The 19785-nt window shown below is 42.3% G+C and overlaps 1 protein-coding gene across 4 annotated transcripts in view; it reads left to right on the top strand.

Moving 5' to 3' along the window:
* Positions 1–19785, top strand: part of DOCK11 (dedicator of cytokinesis 11) — a 333016-nt gene that overhangs the window by 80820 nt on the left and 232411 nt on the right. For all 4 annotated transcript variants that reach the window (XM_073641338.1, XM_073641340.1, XM_073641339.1 and 1 more), the window contains exons 21-27: positions 30–151; positions 592–675; positions 1888–1977; positions 3948–4066; positions 7330–7399; positions 9724–9849; positions 12786–12857. In XM_073641338.1, coding sequence (XP_073497439.1) covers positions 30–151; positions 592–675; positions 1888–1977; positions 3948–4066; positions 7330–7399; positions 9724–9849; positions 12786–12857 — 683 coding nt within the window. The remainder of the gene's footprint in view (positions 1–29; positions 152–591; positions 676–1887; positions 1978–3947; positions 4067–7329; positions 7400–9723; positions 9850–12785; positions 12858–19785) is intronic.

Below are 19785 nucleotides of genomic sequence, written 5' to 3'. Positions count from 1 at the left end.
ATTTTGTTTATGTTTTTAATAATTTACAGTTGGATACAGCTGGATCCGATTACTGAAGGAAGGCAGAATTATAACATGTGACCAACAACTGCCAGTCTCTGCCAGTCTTCCCTCTGGGTATCTGGGTCAGTCTGAGATGGACACCAAAAAGGTAAAAGAGATACATAGACTATAGATAAATAGATAGATATTAGTTTGATAGAAATATTAGACCATAGATAGATAGATACATACATATTAGGACAATAGATAGCTATTAAAACAATATATAGATATTCGACTGGTACATATACATTAGATAGGTAGGTAGGTAGGTAGATAGATAAATAGATAGATATTAGAATGATAGATATATTAGATATTAGAATACATTATAATATATATTAGATACATATATATTAAACAATAGATATTACAACAATTCATAAGAATTAGAACGATGTATATATTAGATAGATAATTAGAATGATTGATATGTTAAATAATAAATACATATATTTATTTTAGAACGATATGTAAGCATTAGAACATTTGATAGATATTAGATAGATAGATAAAATAGTAATCATGGTATTTTTTGTGGATTTGTAGAGCAGCAGTGATATCAAATGGGTGGATGGAGCAAAACCATTATTCAAAATCGGGAGTCATCTGGAATCCACTGTGTATACACAAGTAAGCGTCATAATGAGCCCCATATGTAATCAGTGTAATATACATTTCTTCTAAGTCTGTGATCGTCTTTTATTTTCATATGAAATGTTTACAATATTTGGATGTTGCAAAAAATGGTTTATTTACCATTATTTGCAGAAATTCTTTGAAATTTCTAGATTGTCTAATCCCATAATTGACCCTAAATTTGGATACTAATCGATAGTCATGACTAAACCATTAGTCAGAAATATATTAGAACAGAGGCTTTAGGTATACTGATGTTGGTCATAGTCACAAAGACTTTACTCTAACATTGAATTTGCTACTAAGTAGTTGTAAATAGTAAGTTAAAAAGTTTTATAATATAGTTGTATTAGTTACCTGACTGTTTGTGTTAACTGCCAAGCCAGCCCCCTTTCCCTGTCTATACATTGGAGAAGGGGGCTGGCTTGGCAATTGGAATGAACAGTCAGCTGGTTTTCTCCATACACTGCTCTCTGTTCATGTGCAGACATAGGAACTAAACAGCTTAATATGTGTGCACAAAAACCTCATATGGAACGCAGTATGGTTAATTGGAATATGGGGGTGCTCAGCCTCTATAGTGAATTATAATAGGCCGAAAAAAGCAGAGAAAGAAGCGTCACTCACCGTTCAATAAAATAATCCTATATTCCATGTCAAAGGACATGTACCTGGACCCGTAGAATCATTTGTGCAAATGGCTGACGTCCTCCACGTTCCCTGCTTCCCCCCCTGCATACAATTTTATGTCTTTTGACATGGAATAAAGAACTGTTTTATGGAACTGTGAGTGCCGCTTCTTTCTCTGCTTTTTTCTGCCTAACATCCGAAAATGTCTGTATATCTGTTTTTTTTGTTTTTTTTTAATATGGTCACTTTGACTGTTAAGAAGAGTTTGTCCAGAAGTGGACAACACCTTTAAAATTGGATATTCTATATATCTTCATTATAACATTATAAATAAGTTATGTAACTTTAAGCTCATGGGTCCCAATGCAAAATCTGTTACTACCAGGCGCCTCTCCTGCCATGTCTGATTTATGCTGTGGTGTCTTTTTACATGTCCAGCATGTAGCTGCAACCTCTGCGCCCCCATATCTACTCCCCCCTTGTAATGTTTTCTCTTGTAATATAAGTGTTAATCGTTGTAGTCACTTTTTTTTTGCATTATTAATGGCCTGTAACTGACGCATTATCTGGTTTCAGGATTTACATCTGTACAATTTCTTCGAGTACTGCCAGAAAATCTTGTCCAGCTCTAAAGATGTTCCCGGGGAACTTGTGAAATATTTAAAGGTACAAATTGCTTTCTCAGTCCTCTTACAGCAGTTTTTCCCACAGCGACTGCTTCCTGCCACAAAGTGTTTGCAGCTGCCGGCACAGCTTTTATTTGTAGAGCTGTAGTGAGCGCTGGAGTGTAAATATAGTAAGACTTTGATTCATTCATCACTAGTTCACAAGAGAGATTTCATGTCCGTTCAATGGAAGGAATAACTTACACTTAGCTCATTCTTCCACAGACACTGGAGGAGGGGGGTGGGGATTTATTAAACTACTTACGCCAGTTCCTTGGTGTAGAAAAGGGTCAAAATTTATGCCACATTTGCACAAAAATTAGCAACTTTTTACTTCTTTGGTCACTTTTGAAACGTCAAGAGAAATGCATGGGTTAGATTTATTTATTTACTTTTCTAATATAGCGCCATCATATTCCGCAGCGCTTTGCAGACATCATCATCACTGACCCCATTGGGGCTCACAACCTAAGTTCCCTGTCAATCTGTGGAGTGTGGGAGGAAACTTGAGGAAACACACGCAAAAACAGGGAAAACATACAAACTTACTTAATAATATTATAAATTTATATTTACAACTGAAATTGGCATAAATTCTAGCACAAATCTACACCTGCTCATAACATGCATGGATTTCACTTTTTGACACATGGACAGCCAGTGATGCATCAAATTTATTAGGAGGCATGAACCTTTTAATAAATTAACAAATAAAGTTACACTCTGTAATGGTATAGCATGTAAACATGAAACATATCAAATTTGAATTGCATTACTGCTCTAGAAAATAGGAAAAAACGAAGATACTTAGCACATAATTTGGCCAATTCATTCATGCCCTGCGGCCAACGACAAGGCGATCTTCTTTTGCGGGGGACCTAACCTAATATGAAACCTCTCCTGGGCTGAAGCCTTCATTTATATGGGTAAGTAGGATCCTGCTGTGATTAAAACCGCCTTGTCATTGGCTGCTGGGCATGAATGAACTGGCCAAATTATGTGCTAAGTATTTTCGTTTTTTTCTATTTTCTAGAGCAGTAATGCAATTCATATTTCATGTTTACATGCTATAGCGCTACAGTGAAGCTTTATTTGTTAGTTATGTATGGAGATGACTACCCTTAGTATGCAACTGTTCAGACCAGTATTCTGTTTGGAAGTGATGTTCAGTCTTTTGATACTTTTAATAAATTAGGTGCATTTTAGCCCAACATACTGTGGCTTATTCAGGTATATGAAGGGCGACATAAACGGTGAGAAGAATGCATTACAGGTGATCAGACTTAAGAGTGTTTATGACTTCTCAAATAGGTTTTCCACAGTAATAAATCATACCGGTAGAATTGGATTTTCAGCTTTCCACTATATCATCCTGGTGAACACTTATTCAACCACATTTACTCCTTGTCACATTGACCTAAAGGTCAGGGATCAAGCAGGTGTCATGCTATAAAAACGGTTTACAGCAGCCTGTGCTCCGCAGTCATGAAAAATGTGATGAGTAGGGAATTTTAAGTTGTCCATAGACTCCCATATTATTTTTACAGCCCTCGTGCTGGTAAAGGAAGCAATTCCAATGATAGCTCAATGTTGAGGTTTTTTTTTTTCTTGCCAATAGTGAAGTGTTACACGCTGTCATTTCTGATGCAAGGTGTGAGGTGCTGGAGCATGACAAAGGGAATTTCTCTTTTTTGAATTCCAGTTTTATACACTACCACTAAGTAATATCACAACTATTTATGTACGTTCTTTGAAAGCTTTATTTTTACTTTTGTAAGATATCATTAACCAGAGATTTTAGTTTATGGACTTGGTTTATTAAATGAAAAGGTTAGTGAGTGCCAAATTTTTGACTCCAAAAATAGCTGAACATATATTTGATTTAAATATACATCTGTCCAACGGAGCATATCTGCCATCTAGTGGAAACTGGTATGTATTAAACCATTGATGTGTCTTATTTCCCTGCAGTGTTTGCATGCCATGGAGGTCCATGTAATGGTACAGTTCTTACCTGTAACTCTCATGCAGCTTTTTCAAGTTTTGACATCGCTTTCCAATGAAGATGAAGTAGCTTTAAATTGTTCTCTGTAAGTGTGCTTTCCATATGGTTATAGTAGACATGCCTGAAATTAGATGTTAGCTCAGGATATCTGTTAAGTGCGCTACGTCTGCCATCTAGTGGAAGCTTAAGTGTATTGCATGCTGGATGTATCTTGTAATTGCACCAAAATAGTTCAGATTCCCTCCTTCATAGGTTAATGTAATCTATATTGCAAGGGAGTCTGATTGCATGTCATTCAGAAAATTTTTTAGACATGGCCCATATCTTTCAATAATGTCCAATGTCATACCATACTATTGTAAAAGAACATATATGAAAAAAAGGATTTGACACTTGGATGGAGTCTGTAAGCACAAAACGACTGTTCAAACCAAGCACAGATGCTCGTTGCACCGTGGGCATGGACAAGAATCTCAGTGCACCTTCCTACTTTCTTGTGTTCTGTCTATTTCCTCCGCCTTCTTTCTTGATTGACAGCTGTGGTTTTACAGGAGCCAGAGAAAGCCAGAGCTAGATGATAAACATGTACGTGAGAAGGTGCATTGAACTTCTCAGCCCTGAAGAGGGTGCACTGAGTGCCTGTGCTTGGTCTGAACAGTCATTTTGTGTTGTCAGATTCACTTTAAACACTATGGCTCCTTTTGTACTTTTTAAAGCCCAAGTCTTTCATGACTGTGAAATATACCATTGTCTGTAGTAAAAGTTTCCTAATAAATAAATATAGTCACCCATCCTTCTTAGAAGCCATCTAGTTAGGAACAAAAGCTTAAAGGGAACCCATCAGTTGGTTCATGCTGCCCAAAATCTACGGCTGCACAATTTGCTCTGGTGTTTCAGAAAAAATACATTTTAAAGACCCCGCTGGGAACCATAAGCATAGATGTCAATAGTCCGGCCGGCTTCTCCCAGTGCTGCTCCAGGTGATTGACAGGTCTCTCCTATGTGTGTACATCGGAAGAGACCTGTCAATTAACTCTATCAGTGCTGGGAAAAGCTGCTCTGAGGTGACGCTGAACTAATATCATCTCTAGAGTTTAGCTGGATCTTTAAACTACATTTTCTTTGAAAGACCAGAGCGAATCATGCAGCTGTAGTTTGGAAAGCATGAATCAACTGACAGGTTCCTTTTCAGGTGCCTAATTATTTTGCTTTTTATATTTGGGCTAATGGCTCTTTATAATTTGTTAAATGAATACATGTTGAGGATCTATATCAAATAATTGTAAAGTATGCTTCTGGATCCCATTCCATACATCAAGCTTTGGGATCATGCACACCACCGTAATAATTGGATGAGTGCTGTCCGTTGTTTTGACAGATAGCACTCACCCCCATGTTATTCAATGAGGCAATGCACATGTCTGATCTCAGCCACGGACAGAGTCTGTCCCAGGAAAAAAAACGCAGCATGCCCCAGTTTGATTCAATATTCAGATCACACTTGGCCATGCAAGTCTATGAGTGCATGGAAAACATTGGACTGCATTCGGATGACATCTGAGCGCAGTCCGATTTCTAGGTCTGACAGAATGGAGAAGATGGAGCAATTTTTTTCTCCATTCCCTCCTTATCCAAGAGACTCGGAGCAGACTAAGATCAGACTCTAATCAGAGTTTGAGCAGAGTATGATTTGCATAAGGCCACGTTCACACGTTCAGTATTTGGTCAGTATTTTACATCAGTATGTGTAACTCAAAACCAGGAGTTGAACAATCAGAGGAAAAGTATAATAGAAACACGTCCCCACTTCTGTATTTATCACCCACTCCTGGTTTTGGCTCACGACTACTGATGTGAAATACGGATGAGAGAATATACGATAGTCTGCACCTAGCCTTAAATTGCAATTCATTGCAGTAAATGGTGGCGAGTTTATTAAAAGCTGGAATAAAGTCAGAAAATGAAATCTATTCCTGAGATCAGCGGTTGTATGTTTCTGCGAAAATGTGTGACATATTCTATCTATTAATAATACATCTGTCTGAATGATATTGACCACGGCTCCTCTAGTGAACCTCACCCACTTATTTCGGCACTTTTAAAGGGAACCTGTCACCATTTAAGTGCGGACCAATCTGCAGGCACCATGTTATAGAACACGGAAAGCAGAGTAGATGGATTTATAGTTTAGTGAGAAAATATTCAGTATAACCTGTGTTTTAATCATTTAACCTTCTGCTCTTTCTGGGATTTTCAGGCCAATGAGCAGTCTTTTCAGTGATTGACAGATATCACTTATACAAAGAAAGCTGTCAGTCACTGAAAGGACCGGGCCATGGACTGAAAATCCCATAAAGAGCGAAGGTTAAAGGATGAAATCACAGGTTATACTGAGTCTTTTCTCACAACACTATAGATCAATCTGTTCTGCTCCCCCTGCTCTATAACATGGTGCCTGCAGATTGGACTGCTTTTTCATGGTGGCAGGTTCCCTTTAATAACCGGTGAATTGTGAAAAAAAATCACAAATTTTAGGGCAAATATGATGTTCAGGAAAATTTATGACTTTTTAAAGAGACAAAACTAGCACAATATCTTAAATAAATGTCTCCATTTATGAGAATATGCTTGAAATATGCAGCCGTCACTGAAAAAGGCCAAAATGGAACTCTGGGAAGACTTGGATCTTGGAAAATAGAAAAAAAATACAACAAAGATTCTACGAGTGATCTCTGTGGTATTTTTGATTGTTGCATTGTTGATCTTTAGGAAAAAAAAAAAAAAAAAAAAAATGAAAGAAGTTTGATTTCTGAAATATTTTCAATATTTCCAATCTAAATTGGAACCCACTATGTACGTGAGCAGCTGTGCAGAACGGATCGCTTGTGAAGGGACTGGGACCTTGATGACTGAGCAACAATTTGGGTTCAGTGATGCATTCTGCAATGAGAATTGAATTTATCCAAATTTAAATTGGTGACTGCTTCGGGCAAATGCTAAAAATATAGCTGTTGCATATTGTAGATTCCCCCACTCTTAAAGCGTCAACTAGGCTATCCTTGCCAGGGGTGTCTTCTTGTGACCTCTCATCTAGCCTTCCTGAGTGCAGTGCTCAGGACTTGTAAAGATTAATGAGAGCTCATATATAGGCGGATCATGGTAGTTGCTGCATCAGAGAAGCCTCTCCCATGGATTTTCCCACTAGCAGGGCCACTTTAATACTGTAGCATTGGCGTCTATCATGAATCCATAAAGGTTAATGATATATAACCATATTTAATATAGAAGTTAGTAGGCTGTGTGCTGAATGTTCCAATTCATATCATTAAATTCATGTTTTCATTGAAGGGTGCTTCTCCATATTGTGTCCAAGTGCCATGAAGAAGGTTTAGATCACTACCTTCGGTCTTTTATAAAGGTAAGATGAACCTTAAATACAGTCCACCACACTTTGAGAAACATTTTTTGTTTTTACGTAAAGTCCTGGATCTACCCTATAAATATATGGTGCTTCTTTTACAGAACTTTGGTTACAGCTTTTCATTAAATAATTGTCATTATCAACTCATATCATGATTTAACATGTATTTGAAAAATATTCTGTATGTGAATGCTTTGCTATGACAAAATATGCTGACAAGTAACTGCACCCTGCACAGATGTATATACTGTATACAGTTCACATGTGGCAGTGATAAATATCTTCATACTTGTCATACAATACATGTTATCATCTTGATTTTTAATTCCATAGTCTGATAATCATGATTGTCCATAATATTACAGATTGTCTTCAAACAGCCAGTAGTCTGCTAATTATTATTATTATTTATTATTATAGCGCCATTTATTCCATGGGGCTTTACATGTGATAGGGATATACATAGCAAACAACAAGTACAATAATCATAAACAAAACGAGTTACCGACTGGTACAGGAGGAGAGAGGACCCTGCCCGCGAGGGCTCACAATCTACGAGGGATGGGTGAGGATACAGTAGGTGAGGGTAGAGCTGGTCGTGCAGCGGTGGTGGAGCGAGGGTTACTGCAGGTTGTAGGCTTGTCGGAAGAGGTGGGTCTTCAGATTCATTTTGAAGGTTTCCACAGTCTGATATGTTGCTAATGGGTGGCAGTGCACAAAAAGTTGGCTTGTGTTTATTTCATTTTGTTACATGATGGCTTCTGCAACAGGAGAGATGCAAACAACATTATACTATCAAAATGCCAACACCAATGTTTCACATACATGTTCTTTGCATATTTTTGTGGACCCTGTGTCCGTGCACAAATCACAGAGAAATGTAAAATAATTTTCAGCATACTTTGAAAAGTATTAATACAAGTCTATATTAAATGACAGCATAAGTGTGCAGCCCGATGTCTGAATAAGGCTATGTTCACACTTTGCATTTTTGATAGCATTTTTTTGCTGCTTTTTTTTATGCAAATTTTCAGCTGCGTTTTATAATACCAGCAAAGTCTATGAGATTTCAGAAATCTCATGCACACAGTTTGACTTTTTTTCCCTGACTGTTTTGTTAAAGAGATGTGTTTTTGCAAAGTGCAGCATGTCACTTCTTTTAAAGTTTTTTCAGCGTTTTTCACCCATAGTAATCAATGGTTAGTGCAAAAATGCAGGTATCAGGTTTTGCTGCATTTTTGGTACCAAAACCTGAAGAAGTTGAATCATGTTATTTTTTTTTGCACTAAACTTTATCAGCATGCGCAAGAGACAAATGTACCCTGACAAGTATGAAGTAAAAAATAATCGCAGCAAAAAATTCAGGAAAAACTGCAAGTTACCAGAGTCAATAATTACTGCAGAGCAAAGCAATGAAACTGCAACTCCCCCCAAAGGCTCAGGCTCAAGAGCAAGGCTTACAGTATGGCTCGCTAAATCATCTGACCCTCATTTGTGAGGTGACTCTACCATTTTACAGCAAACTTGTCATTTCAGGGGATTTATCAGAATAAGCGGTTATGTGTGTACATTAGGAATAACACTATTTCTGACAATCATATAATTTGTATCCTGCATTTTTCACCAGCGTTCCCCTCTGCAGACTCCATTTCTAATTTTTAGTTCTCTCTGAGTTGGTGGAGGGAGATTAGCTGCTATGAGGTCTCATATGCACAACATACAGAGATGGATTCCTGCTCTATTTACTCTGTGTAGCATACAGACTGATGCAGTAGCAGCATGGAGTACTTTATTCAGCAGAACTAATCAATGTAGCTGTGAATCCAGCACTTGAAGACAGATACATTACTTGCAAGAAGCTGCTGCAGCGTCTCTATCTGTGTCAGTGCCTTTTCCTGCTCCTCTATTTTCCATACTTTGATAGGCTCTGTAACCTGATACCTCAGTGATCTGGCAGTCCAGCTTGCTTTAATCAAGACTGATTTTAGTAGTTTTTTTTTAGAGTAAGTGATGAGGCAAGAAGGAGGAGAACAAGTGATTTATAAGTATAGGAAGAAGCTGAATTTTCTGCTAACTTATATTACAAAGTTTATTTTATTTACTTGAACTAATGATTTATTCAAAGTTTGTTGAAACGACAGTGATAATTTAAATATTGAAAATGCTGTGTGAAACAGGGAATTAAAAACGACAAGTTATAGTTAATATATGTGACATTCCCTTTAGCATGTAACCTTGATTTAATTCAATTCAAGAATATAAATGTTTGCTTCTATTTTTGCTGTTTTTCGTTACTGATCATTGTTGTATATTTTTCGCAGTATGTCTTTAAAAGAGAGAAGCTGTCTTCTCCGCAAAGCAAGACGCTCCATGAGATTTTGGCTACCACAATGATTACCGTTCTGAAGCAGTCAGCTGATTTCTTGGCAATAAATAAGTTACTTAAGGTAATGTGGCCGTGTGTATTTGCTACATTATGTCAATGTCCTAAATGTAGTTTGTGGCTGCCGTTTACAAACGTTTCTCTTACTCTTTATGATTTGTTTTTATTTGTTTTAGTATTCTACCATTTACCCATTTTCAGAACACTAAATTATACAATTACACCAATATTCACACATGCACATTTACATACTGATTTTAAGGCTATAATTGACAATACTCTGGGGGTCAAGGTAGAAGTTGGCTCCTAGAAAAAAAAATTGCAAGTGTACTTATTCCTCGCCAACCGCTACACCAATGCCTCTGCCCTCTGCCAGTTGTTGCACTGGTTGCTCATCCGATACAGAGTTCAATATAAACTCATCACCCTCACCCAAAAAGCTCTCCATGCTTCAGCACCACCCTACATCTTATCCCTTGTCTCAGGCTATCACCCTACCTGTGCCCTCCATTCTGCTAATGACCTAAGATTAACAACCTCAATAATCTGAACCTCCCACTCCCGTCTCCAAATGTTCTCACGTGCTGCGCCAATTCTTTGGAATGCACTACCCAGGACTCTTAGATTAATCCTAATACACACAGTTTTAAGCGTGGCCTAAAAACGCATTTCTTTACTCTGGCCTATTGCCTCAACATAGTTATATAACTATCCTTGTTTTGCCCATACAAAATTTTCTTCAAAACCAGGACCCTCGTATCATCTGTTTGCACACCCCCATGCGCTTAATAGCCCTCTGTGTCTGTTCACATACTGGTTGGTGACCGGTTCATGCAGCATTACGTGAACACCCTATTTATTACATTGATGGTTGACCGTACAGTAGAAGCAATTGTCACCATCCACCTTCTGTGTCTCTCCTATTTCCTCATAGATTGTAAGCTTGCGATCAGGGCCCCCTCTCCTCCTGGTATCTGATTTATGTGATTATTGTTATTCTGTAATGTCTTTATTGTCTGTACAAGTCCCCTCTAAAATGTAAAGAGCTGCGGAATATGTTGGCGCTATAGAAGCAAAAGTATAATAATTATTATTTTATCATAATAAATGATAAATCATTTTATGCACACAGAATGATCATTAACAGAATATAATGTTATCGGCTGAACATCATTTTTATACTGGTTAATGTGCAACCATTAACTACTATTGTTAAGCCAGCTCACCAGATACATGGGCATTGCGATGGTGATTGCCGGCCTGTTTAGACAAGCTATTAGTCAGGAAAGCGTATTCCTACAAACTCTTGTTCGCTGAGTATTGGCTCGTCTAACGAGGCCATAAGAGTCCAAAGTACATGCATTTAAGTCAAAATAATAAATTGTCCCTAAAGGTGGACAATCCCTTTTCAATGTTACAGCTGATCTGTGGTCCTGATTTAAGTTTGATGTTAATGTGTGAAGTGCAATATAAAGCTATAAAAATGAAAAGCTAGAGATATATAGTTCTTTGTCTATAATGTTAGTGACTGGCCCAACAGATTGAAGGTTGAAATCAATGAAAAATATTTAGATTGTTTCATGTAAATTGTGTATAACAGCGCCCAGTACTGAGGCTGAGGATAGAGAGTGGAAGGTGTTTATTTGCAGAGATGGTCATAGCCGGCACCTGATAAGTGATAAGTGCGACCACCCAATAGACCGAGCGGCAGCTGCACCTGGTCATTATTTTTATGTATGTCCTGACGTATTTGGAATAGGGTTTAATTTTTTTTCATGACTTGTGGACAGATAGATCAATTAAATAGATAATTATATATTGCGGGGTATGGAAGTGAAAGGTGTGTTCTCACAAAAGCAGAAAGTACAAAAGATCTTTTTTATTTTCTGAATCCCAGATTAATCATCAGCCAAATGGAGAGACACAGAAATTGTCAGCCCAATGTTGACATTACATTTGTGAATAAGAGCAGAGGTTGTAAATTGCATTAATTCTATGTAGGACAAGTGATGGTTCCATAATCAAGTACAGATTTTTGACTACTTCCACATTTAATTGAAACTGAAATGTTGCAATTTATTTATATTTTTCAAAAGTAAGAGTGGATCCTAAAGGGAAAGTAAGCATTTGACCCTCATTAATTTCTGTTTTTTGAAAAGTGCAGGGACTGGTATAAAAAACCCCAAATTCACAACATTTTTGTGAATCTACACGCTGAGCAAAAAAGTCCAACTGTAATAAACAGGAAAACTGGCTGAAATTTTTTGTTGAATTCACTCCCAGTACCTTTGTTTTTACAGTTTAGAGCAGTGTTTCCCAAACTCCGGTCCTCACAGACCCCAACAGATCATGTTTTCAGGATTTCCCTAGTATTGCACAGGTGATAGAATAATTATTAAGACATCAGAAATGGCCACAGGTTATCTCACCTGTGCAATACTAAGGAAATCCTGAAAACATGATCTGTTGGCGTCCGTGAGGACCGGAGTTTGGGAAACACTGGTTTAGAGTGTTCATTGTGTTCGGACGCTAGTTAGTAAAGGGGTTGTCTGGTGAAAACAAGTTATCACCTATTCACAGGTTAAGTGATAAGTTATTGATCGTTGGGGGTCCTACCATTTGGATTTGTGCTGAACAGCAGAAAGGGGCACCGCTGCAGTGCGCATGCTCAACCACTGCTCCATTCATTCCCTATGGAGATGACGAGTGCTGCACTCAGCTTTTTCCGAAAGCCGCATAGAATATAAATGGAGTTTCGGTTGGGCATCCAACCTGTTCCATTTTAATGAGGATAAAATTGCCCATTCTGCTGAGCGGTGCAGGCACCAGCAGTCAGACCCTCACCGATCAATAAGTTCTTGCTTATCCTTTGGATAGATGATAACTTATGTTCACTAGACAACCACTTTAAATGTATTTTTTTCCTTAGCAAATGATATAAAACCATTGCAATGTATTTTTTAGCTAATTATCAAATTGGTATCTCATTACTTTTTTCAGTACTCGTGGTTTTTCTTTGAAGCATTGGCGAAGGCTATGGCATTGTACTTACTAGAAGAGAACAAAATCAAGGTAAGCTGTGCTGACGATCAAGAGAATCTATCTAAGTATACTTGGAATATATCTGATTGTATAGGCCGTAAAGTGTCTCTTCACATTTTCACACAGTTTTTTTTTACAGTTCTGTCCTGATTTCTATATACAGTATATCTTTATAGTGGTTAGACCCCTGTTTTTTGATGCAGACCAATTAAGGCCTTCACGACATTCGCCATATAAGTACAGCGCAAGTCAGAAGCGGGTGTATGGAGTGGGCTCTCGGGGTAGGTAATGGCTGTGTGTTACAGCCAGGACCTGCCTCTAACAATTGCAGGTGGTACTTCGTGCCACCCACAATTGTTAACCTGTTAAATGACACTGTCAAACTTTGACAGCGGTATTTAGCCGGCATAGGTGCGCCTCATTCTATGCACCCATCGGCTTGATTGTGGGTCACCGATGTATTGCTATTACAGCAAAAAACACCAAAAAACAATGTCAGAATTGCGGGGTTTTTTTTCAGAATTTCTCACCACCTGGAAGTTTTTTCCTGTTTTCCAGTACACTATGTGGTAAAATGAATGGTGCCATTCAAAAGTACAACTTGCCCCACAAAAAAAAACCAAGCCCTCATATGTATATAGGAAAATAAAAATAAAAAAGTAATGGGTCTGTGAAGAAGGTGAGGAAAAAAAACAAAGACGCAAAAATGGAAATTTGGCCTCGTTGTGAAGGGGATTAACAGCCTTCATGGAAATATATGATAAAATTGTGGCTTGCGGTTGCCACCTCAGCAAGCTCCAGCAGTTTACTGCATAATGTGTTATTGAATTCAACTATTCCGGCAATATGCATCTCTTAAGCTCCCTCTAAAGTTAACTGTATAGTATCTCTCTGCTGGAACCCATAGAAGATATTATCGGTAGGTGAACCTGGGAGCTAGTGTGAAACGGGTTCTCCAGGCTAAGAAAAAAAAATTACCCAGGGGATTAGACTGATGAAAAAATAAACTCTGTCATACTGACCTAACGGGCGCACACCTGGATCCGGTGCAGGCCACCCCGTGTTCCATGGTCTGCTGAGAGACAGGAAGCGCTGATGTCACCATTCCATCAGCTGCTGGACCACTGCAGCCCGTGATTGGCTGCAGTGAACAGGTGACTTTGAGCAGTGCATCATCATAAAACATCTGATAACGCACTGCTCAAGTCACCTGACCGCTGAGGCCTCAGGAGGTTGATGGAATGGCGTCATCATCTCTTCCTGTCTCTGTGCAGACCACGGAGCGGCTTGTGCTGAATCTAAGTGGGTGCCACTAGGTGAATATGTCTGCCTTTGTTATAACTGGACAAAGTTTTATTTGGGCCGGACAACCCTTGTAAATGCCTCTTTAGCCGTACTATAGAAGAAATGAAGTTTTACAGTCAATTACAATTAAAATCAACAGGATGTCTTCTTCCTTGTCCACTTCATGGGGGTCCTCAATCAGGAATGCCCCAGTAACATAGTTTGAAAATAAGTGTTTAAAATTTAAAGCCAGTTTATGTTTGTATAAAACTTTAACCTCTTTCTGACGTTTGACCTAATAGTACGTCATGGTGACCTGGGCTGATTGGACCAATGACGTACTATTAGGTCATATGGCGGTCGTGCCTGCACACAAGCGGTGCGGGGCGATCGCCGCCGGGTGTAAGCTGATTGTCACAGCTGACACCCAGTGCTATGTGCAGGGAGCGGTCCCACACTGCTCCCTGCACATTAACCCCCTCAATGCTGCGATCGAAGTCGATCGCAGCATTGCGGGAGCAAGGGGAGGTGATCGCCGATGCTCACCTCTCCTGCCGGCGTCCAGCGCTGTCTGCCGCGGCTCCCGGATGTTGCCATGATGACCCAATATCGTCATGACATCCGGGTCACCAGATAGCAGGAAGATACTTTGGTCTCTGCAGCAGTGACAGCCTATATAGCACAGGCAGCTGCTGCTGCTCTCTATGCTATACAGGCGATCTGAAAATAAAATGTGAAAGTCCCATAGTGGGACAAGGTGTAAAAGTAAAAAAAGAATCAGAATGTGAAAAAAAAAAAAAAAATTGTAAAAATATATATTAAAAAAAAAATGAAAAAAATAATCCAAAAAAATAAAAATATGTTGTACCCATAAATAAATATTATTGTGGATAAAAAAACAATAAAAGTATCCATATATGGTATTGCCACGTCCGGAACGACCTGTCCTATAAAACTGTCCCACTAGTTAACCCCTTTAGTGAACACGGTAAAAAAAAAAAAAAAAAAACAAAGCAAAAAAACATGCTTTATCATTATACTGCCAAACAAAAAAAGCAATAAAACACAATCAAAAAGACAAATTCAAATAAAAATGGTACCGCTGAAAACATCATCTTGTCCCGCAAAAAACAAGCCGCCATACAGCTCCATCAGCCGAAAAATAAAGAAGTTATAGCTCTCAGAATAAAGCGATACAAAAAAATATTTTTTCTATAAAATAGTTTTTATTGTGAAAAAGCACCAAAACATAAAAAAAATATAAATGTAGTACCACTGTAATCATAGTGACCCGAAGAATAACGCTGCCTTATCAATTTTACCACATGCGGAATGGTATAAAAAAAAATAAATTCCAGAATTGTTGGTTTTTGTTTATTCTCCCTCCCAAAAATCGGAATAGAAAGCGATCAAAAAATGTCACGTGCCCAAAAATGGTACCAATAAAAACGTCAACTTGTCCCGCAAAAAACAAGCTGTCATATGACTCTGTTGGCCGGAATACGGAAAAATTATAGCTCTCGAAATATGGCGATGCAAAAACTAGTCTTTGCAACAAAAAAAAAGCGTCTTTTAGTGTGTGACAGCTGTCAATCATAAAAACCCTATATAAATCTGGTATCGCTGTAATCGCACCGACCCGAAGAATAAAGCGGTGTAATCACTTAAACCACACGAGTAACGGCGTAAAAAAGAAACGCTAAGGTTAGGGTTGTGCTAGGGTTAGGGTTGTGATAGGGTTAGGGTTGTGCTAGCTTTAGGGTTTGGCTAGGGTTAGGGTTAGGGTTGTGTTAGGGCTAGGTTTGGGATTTTTTCAAAAGTAAGGAAAAAAAAATGACGACGATATGGCGACTAGTGAGCGCAAGTGCTCGCTACTTGAGTTTGCATCGGGTGCTCAGGTATGTGACTCGCCCCCTGGGCCGTGGGGCACGCGGATCCGGGCGATAGAGGAACGATGGGGGTAGTAGTAGTGGCGGCCCGGTCCCGCGGCTCAGGGTGGTCAGGCCAATGGTAGTCTGCTATGCGCTCCAAATAATGTCCGACTGCGCCACCCGTGGATTGCGGTTATTAGGAACCGCCGCTGCAAGGCAGTCCGCTGGGGCTAATGATGGGTGCAGCTGAGGTGATGTGACTCCCCACGGGAAGAGTGCAGCCCCAGGGCAGTGTAGTGGATGTTGGGAGTGATGGTAGTGCGGGTCCCGGTGCTGATAGTGCTGGAGGCGCGAAGGAGCACACAGACAACAAGTTACAGTCCAGGGTCTTTACTCACAGTTCGTTTGTTCCAGGTCACTTCGGCCAGCAGTGACCGCCCGAGCCGTGCTGCGTCCACCAGGTGAGGGGCTCGATCAGCTCCCAGGCAGTTCAGGAGTATGGCACAGGACCCCCTTTTATCCTTTCTCTGGCCTGCCTCACCAGTGACCCACTTTTGTCCAGCTGCCGCGGACATGTGCGGTTAAACGTGGGCCCCGTCCTCCGCTGTCCTATATGGTGCCTTCCTAGCAGGTTTGATGAGGTGTCGCACCAATATATGATCACGACGACCGGTCTTTGGCTGAGGGTTGTTTCTCCTCCACCAACTTGGGATCCGGTACCCTTAATCTGCCTGACCCTGCACCCTGGATTCTCGTGGGTTCTTAGGGTCCCTTCCACCTTCTTGTTCCTGAGCCCTTCTGTTTCTCTGTCTCTCCTTCTTTGCAGTTCCTTTCTGTTTCTGTTCCTTTCTCTTGGAGCTGAGATGAGCCAGAATCTCAGCTCCCCTTCACCTCCTCCTCGGCCTCTTCTCCAGGCCCACTTCTCCTTCTCCTCTCAGGCCCCGGCCTCTTCCCTAGGCCTGCCTCTGGAGCAGCACTCAGCCTGAGCTGCTGCTCCCTGTCTTCTCCTCTCCACAGAACTGAACCCTGATCTAAGATGGTGCCCACCTTTTATACCTCCCTCTAGCCATGAGCCCAGGTGACCAGCAACCAATGGGCTCCTTCCTACACTCAGGAACCGCCCCCTATCTGCCCCTACAGCACTGGGTGTTCCACCCCTCCCTCCCCACTCCAGCAGGGACATGGTCGGTCGTGCCTGCACTTCTGTCTAGTGGGAGCACCGTTGAGCTGTCCCTCGGAAATGGGGTGTGTGTGCTGTATGCAGCTAACTGAGCCCTGGTCCACACTCCATCCTTACCTGGGAGTGGAATATCACACCTCTGGCAGAGTTGCAATACCCCTGTAGCGGCCGAACCCTCGGGGCGCTACATTCCCCCCTGGTAAAGCACAGCACGTCCTCGGGCTGGAAAAGAGCAAAAACAGTTGATTACAGGACATGCAAAGACTTTTTCAATAACTTTTTACATTAGAAACAGACATTACGGTTCAACTCCCTTTATGGGACACACTTTTCTTTTCACTAGACATTATAGAAAACTTTTTCAATACTTCCGGAACTCTTTTGTATAAAACATTATAGAAAACTTTCACATGACTATTTAGCAGCATATAAAACCTTTTAACATAAAACATTTTTTTAAGTAAAGCACATTCTTGGATCCTGGCGGCAGTGCAACTTGCGACCAGGTGTTCTTTCTTTTTAAAGGTGCAACAGTCCATTTTAACTTTGAGGTAGACGTTGCGGTTCTTGTATAAAACCAGTAGGGGGCGCTTTAAGAAGCGCAACTATATACATGGGATTGGCCGTTCCCAGTCCTCGGCCGGTGGGGATAGGGGAATGGCTGCTCACAGTCCTCAGCCTGGTTACTTAGGGGATAGGGCATAACGTTCACACAGTCCTATATCAGTCCCAACGGGGACCACACGCAATTTGAAACAGTCCCACACAGTTCCTTTGCACCCTTACGGGTAACTATTTACAATGCCACTTGACCGTTCACTGGTAACGGTGTCTTCGTGACGCTCCTTCTTCCTCCTCATACGGATCTTCAGGCCCGTCCGGGCCCTCCTGGTACTCAGCGTCCGAGTAGTGCTGTTCCTCCTCCTCTACTACTCGGCGGACGTGTAGGGCGTACCACCCCTTCACGCCTTGGTGTCGGGTGTAAGACACCACGTCGCCTGGGAATAGATCCCGCCCACGATGGCCTTCCGGTAGGTGACTCTCCACATCTCTCCTTGTCACAAACACGTCACTGATGGTCTCGGGGTCTCGGATGAAGCCCCAGCCGCGCTCCATCTGGAACTTCACCACAGTCCCGGTGACTCGGGGTCTGCGGGCAGTTCGAGGATCTCGTCGCGCCTTCATTTTCTGCTCCGCGCTCTGGACCTGCAGCTTCTCTTGCTTCACCCGCCGCTCTCGCTGCTCCTTCTCAAACATCTCCAGCTGTTGGCGGCAGGCCTCCCGCCACTCAGCTGCGCCCGCTCGCGTTTCTTTCGTGAACCCCATCAGGTCCTCCCCTGTGGGGTCCCATTCAAACTGGGCATCTTCCAATGGCAGCTGGGGGATTTCCTGAGGCGCCGGAGCAGGTATGAGGGGCTCAGAGGGTACTTCGACCTCCGCGGACGGGCTCCTCCGGAAGCGGGGGTTGACAAACTCGGGGGGCCAGATGAAAGGCAGCCCATCCGGAGTGGTGTATTGAGCGAAGAGATCCGCGCCCAGTGGTGGTACTGCAGCAGCAGGGGGCGCAGGTGGGTTGGCGGCGCCCGGGGGCACGTGACCTTGCGACCAGGCCCGTGCTGGTTGTTTCCTGGTTGCTCCCAAGGGCGGTACAGCAGGTGCAGGGGGTTCCGTCGGGGCAGCGGCGCCTGGGGGCGCAGGGCCTTGCGGCCGGGCCTGCGATGGTGGTTGGCTGAGCACGCCCGGGGTCAGAGGGCACGGCGTGGGGCGGGGCTCACCGGCAGCGTCGACGGCCTGGGGGCTGGTTGATGGCGGCGGGGGCACGGTGTCGACGGCGGGTCCCGGTGCGTTGGGCTCCGTGACGGGGTGCAGGGGCAGGTCGGCGGCCTCAGGATTCAGTGCAGGGGCGTCTCCGTTACCTGCCTCTGCTGTCGCGGCCTCCTCCGCGGCGTCGTCCTCGGCCTCCGCTCGGCCTTCACTGCCCTCCGTGGCTGGTGCGCTGCTCGTCGATGGCGCCTTCGGCTGCAGGATCACAGCCCGCCGGGCCACTTCCTTCTTCCATCCGGCGATCACGTCCTGCTGCGCCCGGACCATCCTCCGGTCCAGCTCTTCCAACGCCGCCCGTGTATATTCGGGGTCCTCCTTGGGGAGATGGGCTAACAGCTCGGTGAGGCTGCATGGTGGTGTAGCTTGCAGCAGGCCCTTTGCCAGGGTACCGGAACTGGTTTCTCCCTCCATCTCCGGGTGCGGCCTGGCCAGACTGATCCAGACTGCGCCCTGCCCCACAGTTTTCTTCTCTCTCCGCCCCCAGAGGGGGTGGTCCTGGGGCATTCTGCTGACAATCACTTTCAGGGGCAGCCCCCCCATGTTGATGGACATCTCCACTTCTGCATTCATGGCTGGTGGGGGCGGGCTCCTTCTTTGGCGCCATTCTGGGACCTGGCCCACGATGGGAGGTGGCTTCCTGCTGTCTTTTGGTGCGCACATAATGGCGTCCGCTCTGCCAGGGCGGGAAAGACGGATGAAGATGGCGGGAAACGGTCCAAGATGGCGTCTGATGGCGGGAATCGGCTCCGGACGGCGGGAAACGACTCCGGACGGCGGGAAACTTCTTTTTAAGGTACAT

Source organism: Phyllobates terribilis, unplaced genomic scaffold (genome assembly GCF_046119375.1).
Source record: "Phyllobates terribilis strain yellow unplaced genomic scaffold, ASM4611937v1 Scaffold_7__3_contigs__length_470593459, whole genome shotgun sequence".
NCBI classification, from domain to species: domain Eukaryota; kingdom Metazoa; phylum Chordata; class Amphibia; order Anura; family Dendrobatidae; genus Phyllobates; species Phyllobates terribilis.
Note: the sequence above shows the minus strand (reverse complement) of the source record. Positions and strands in the feature narration are given on the sequence as shown.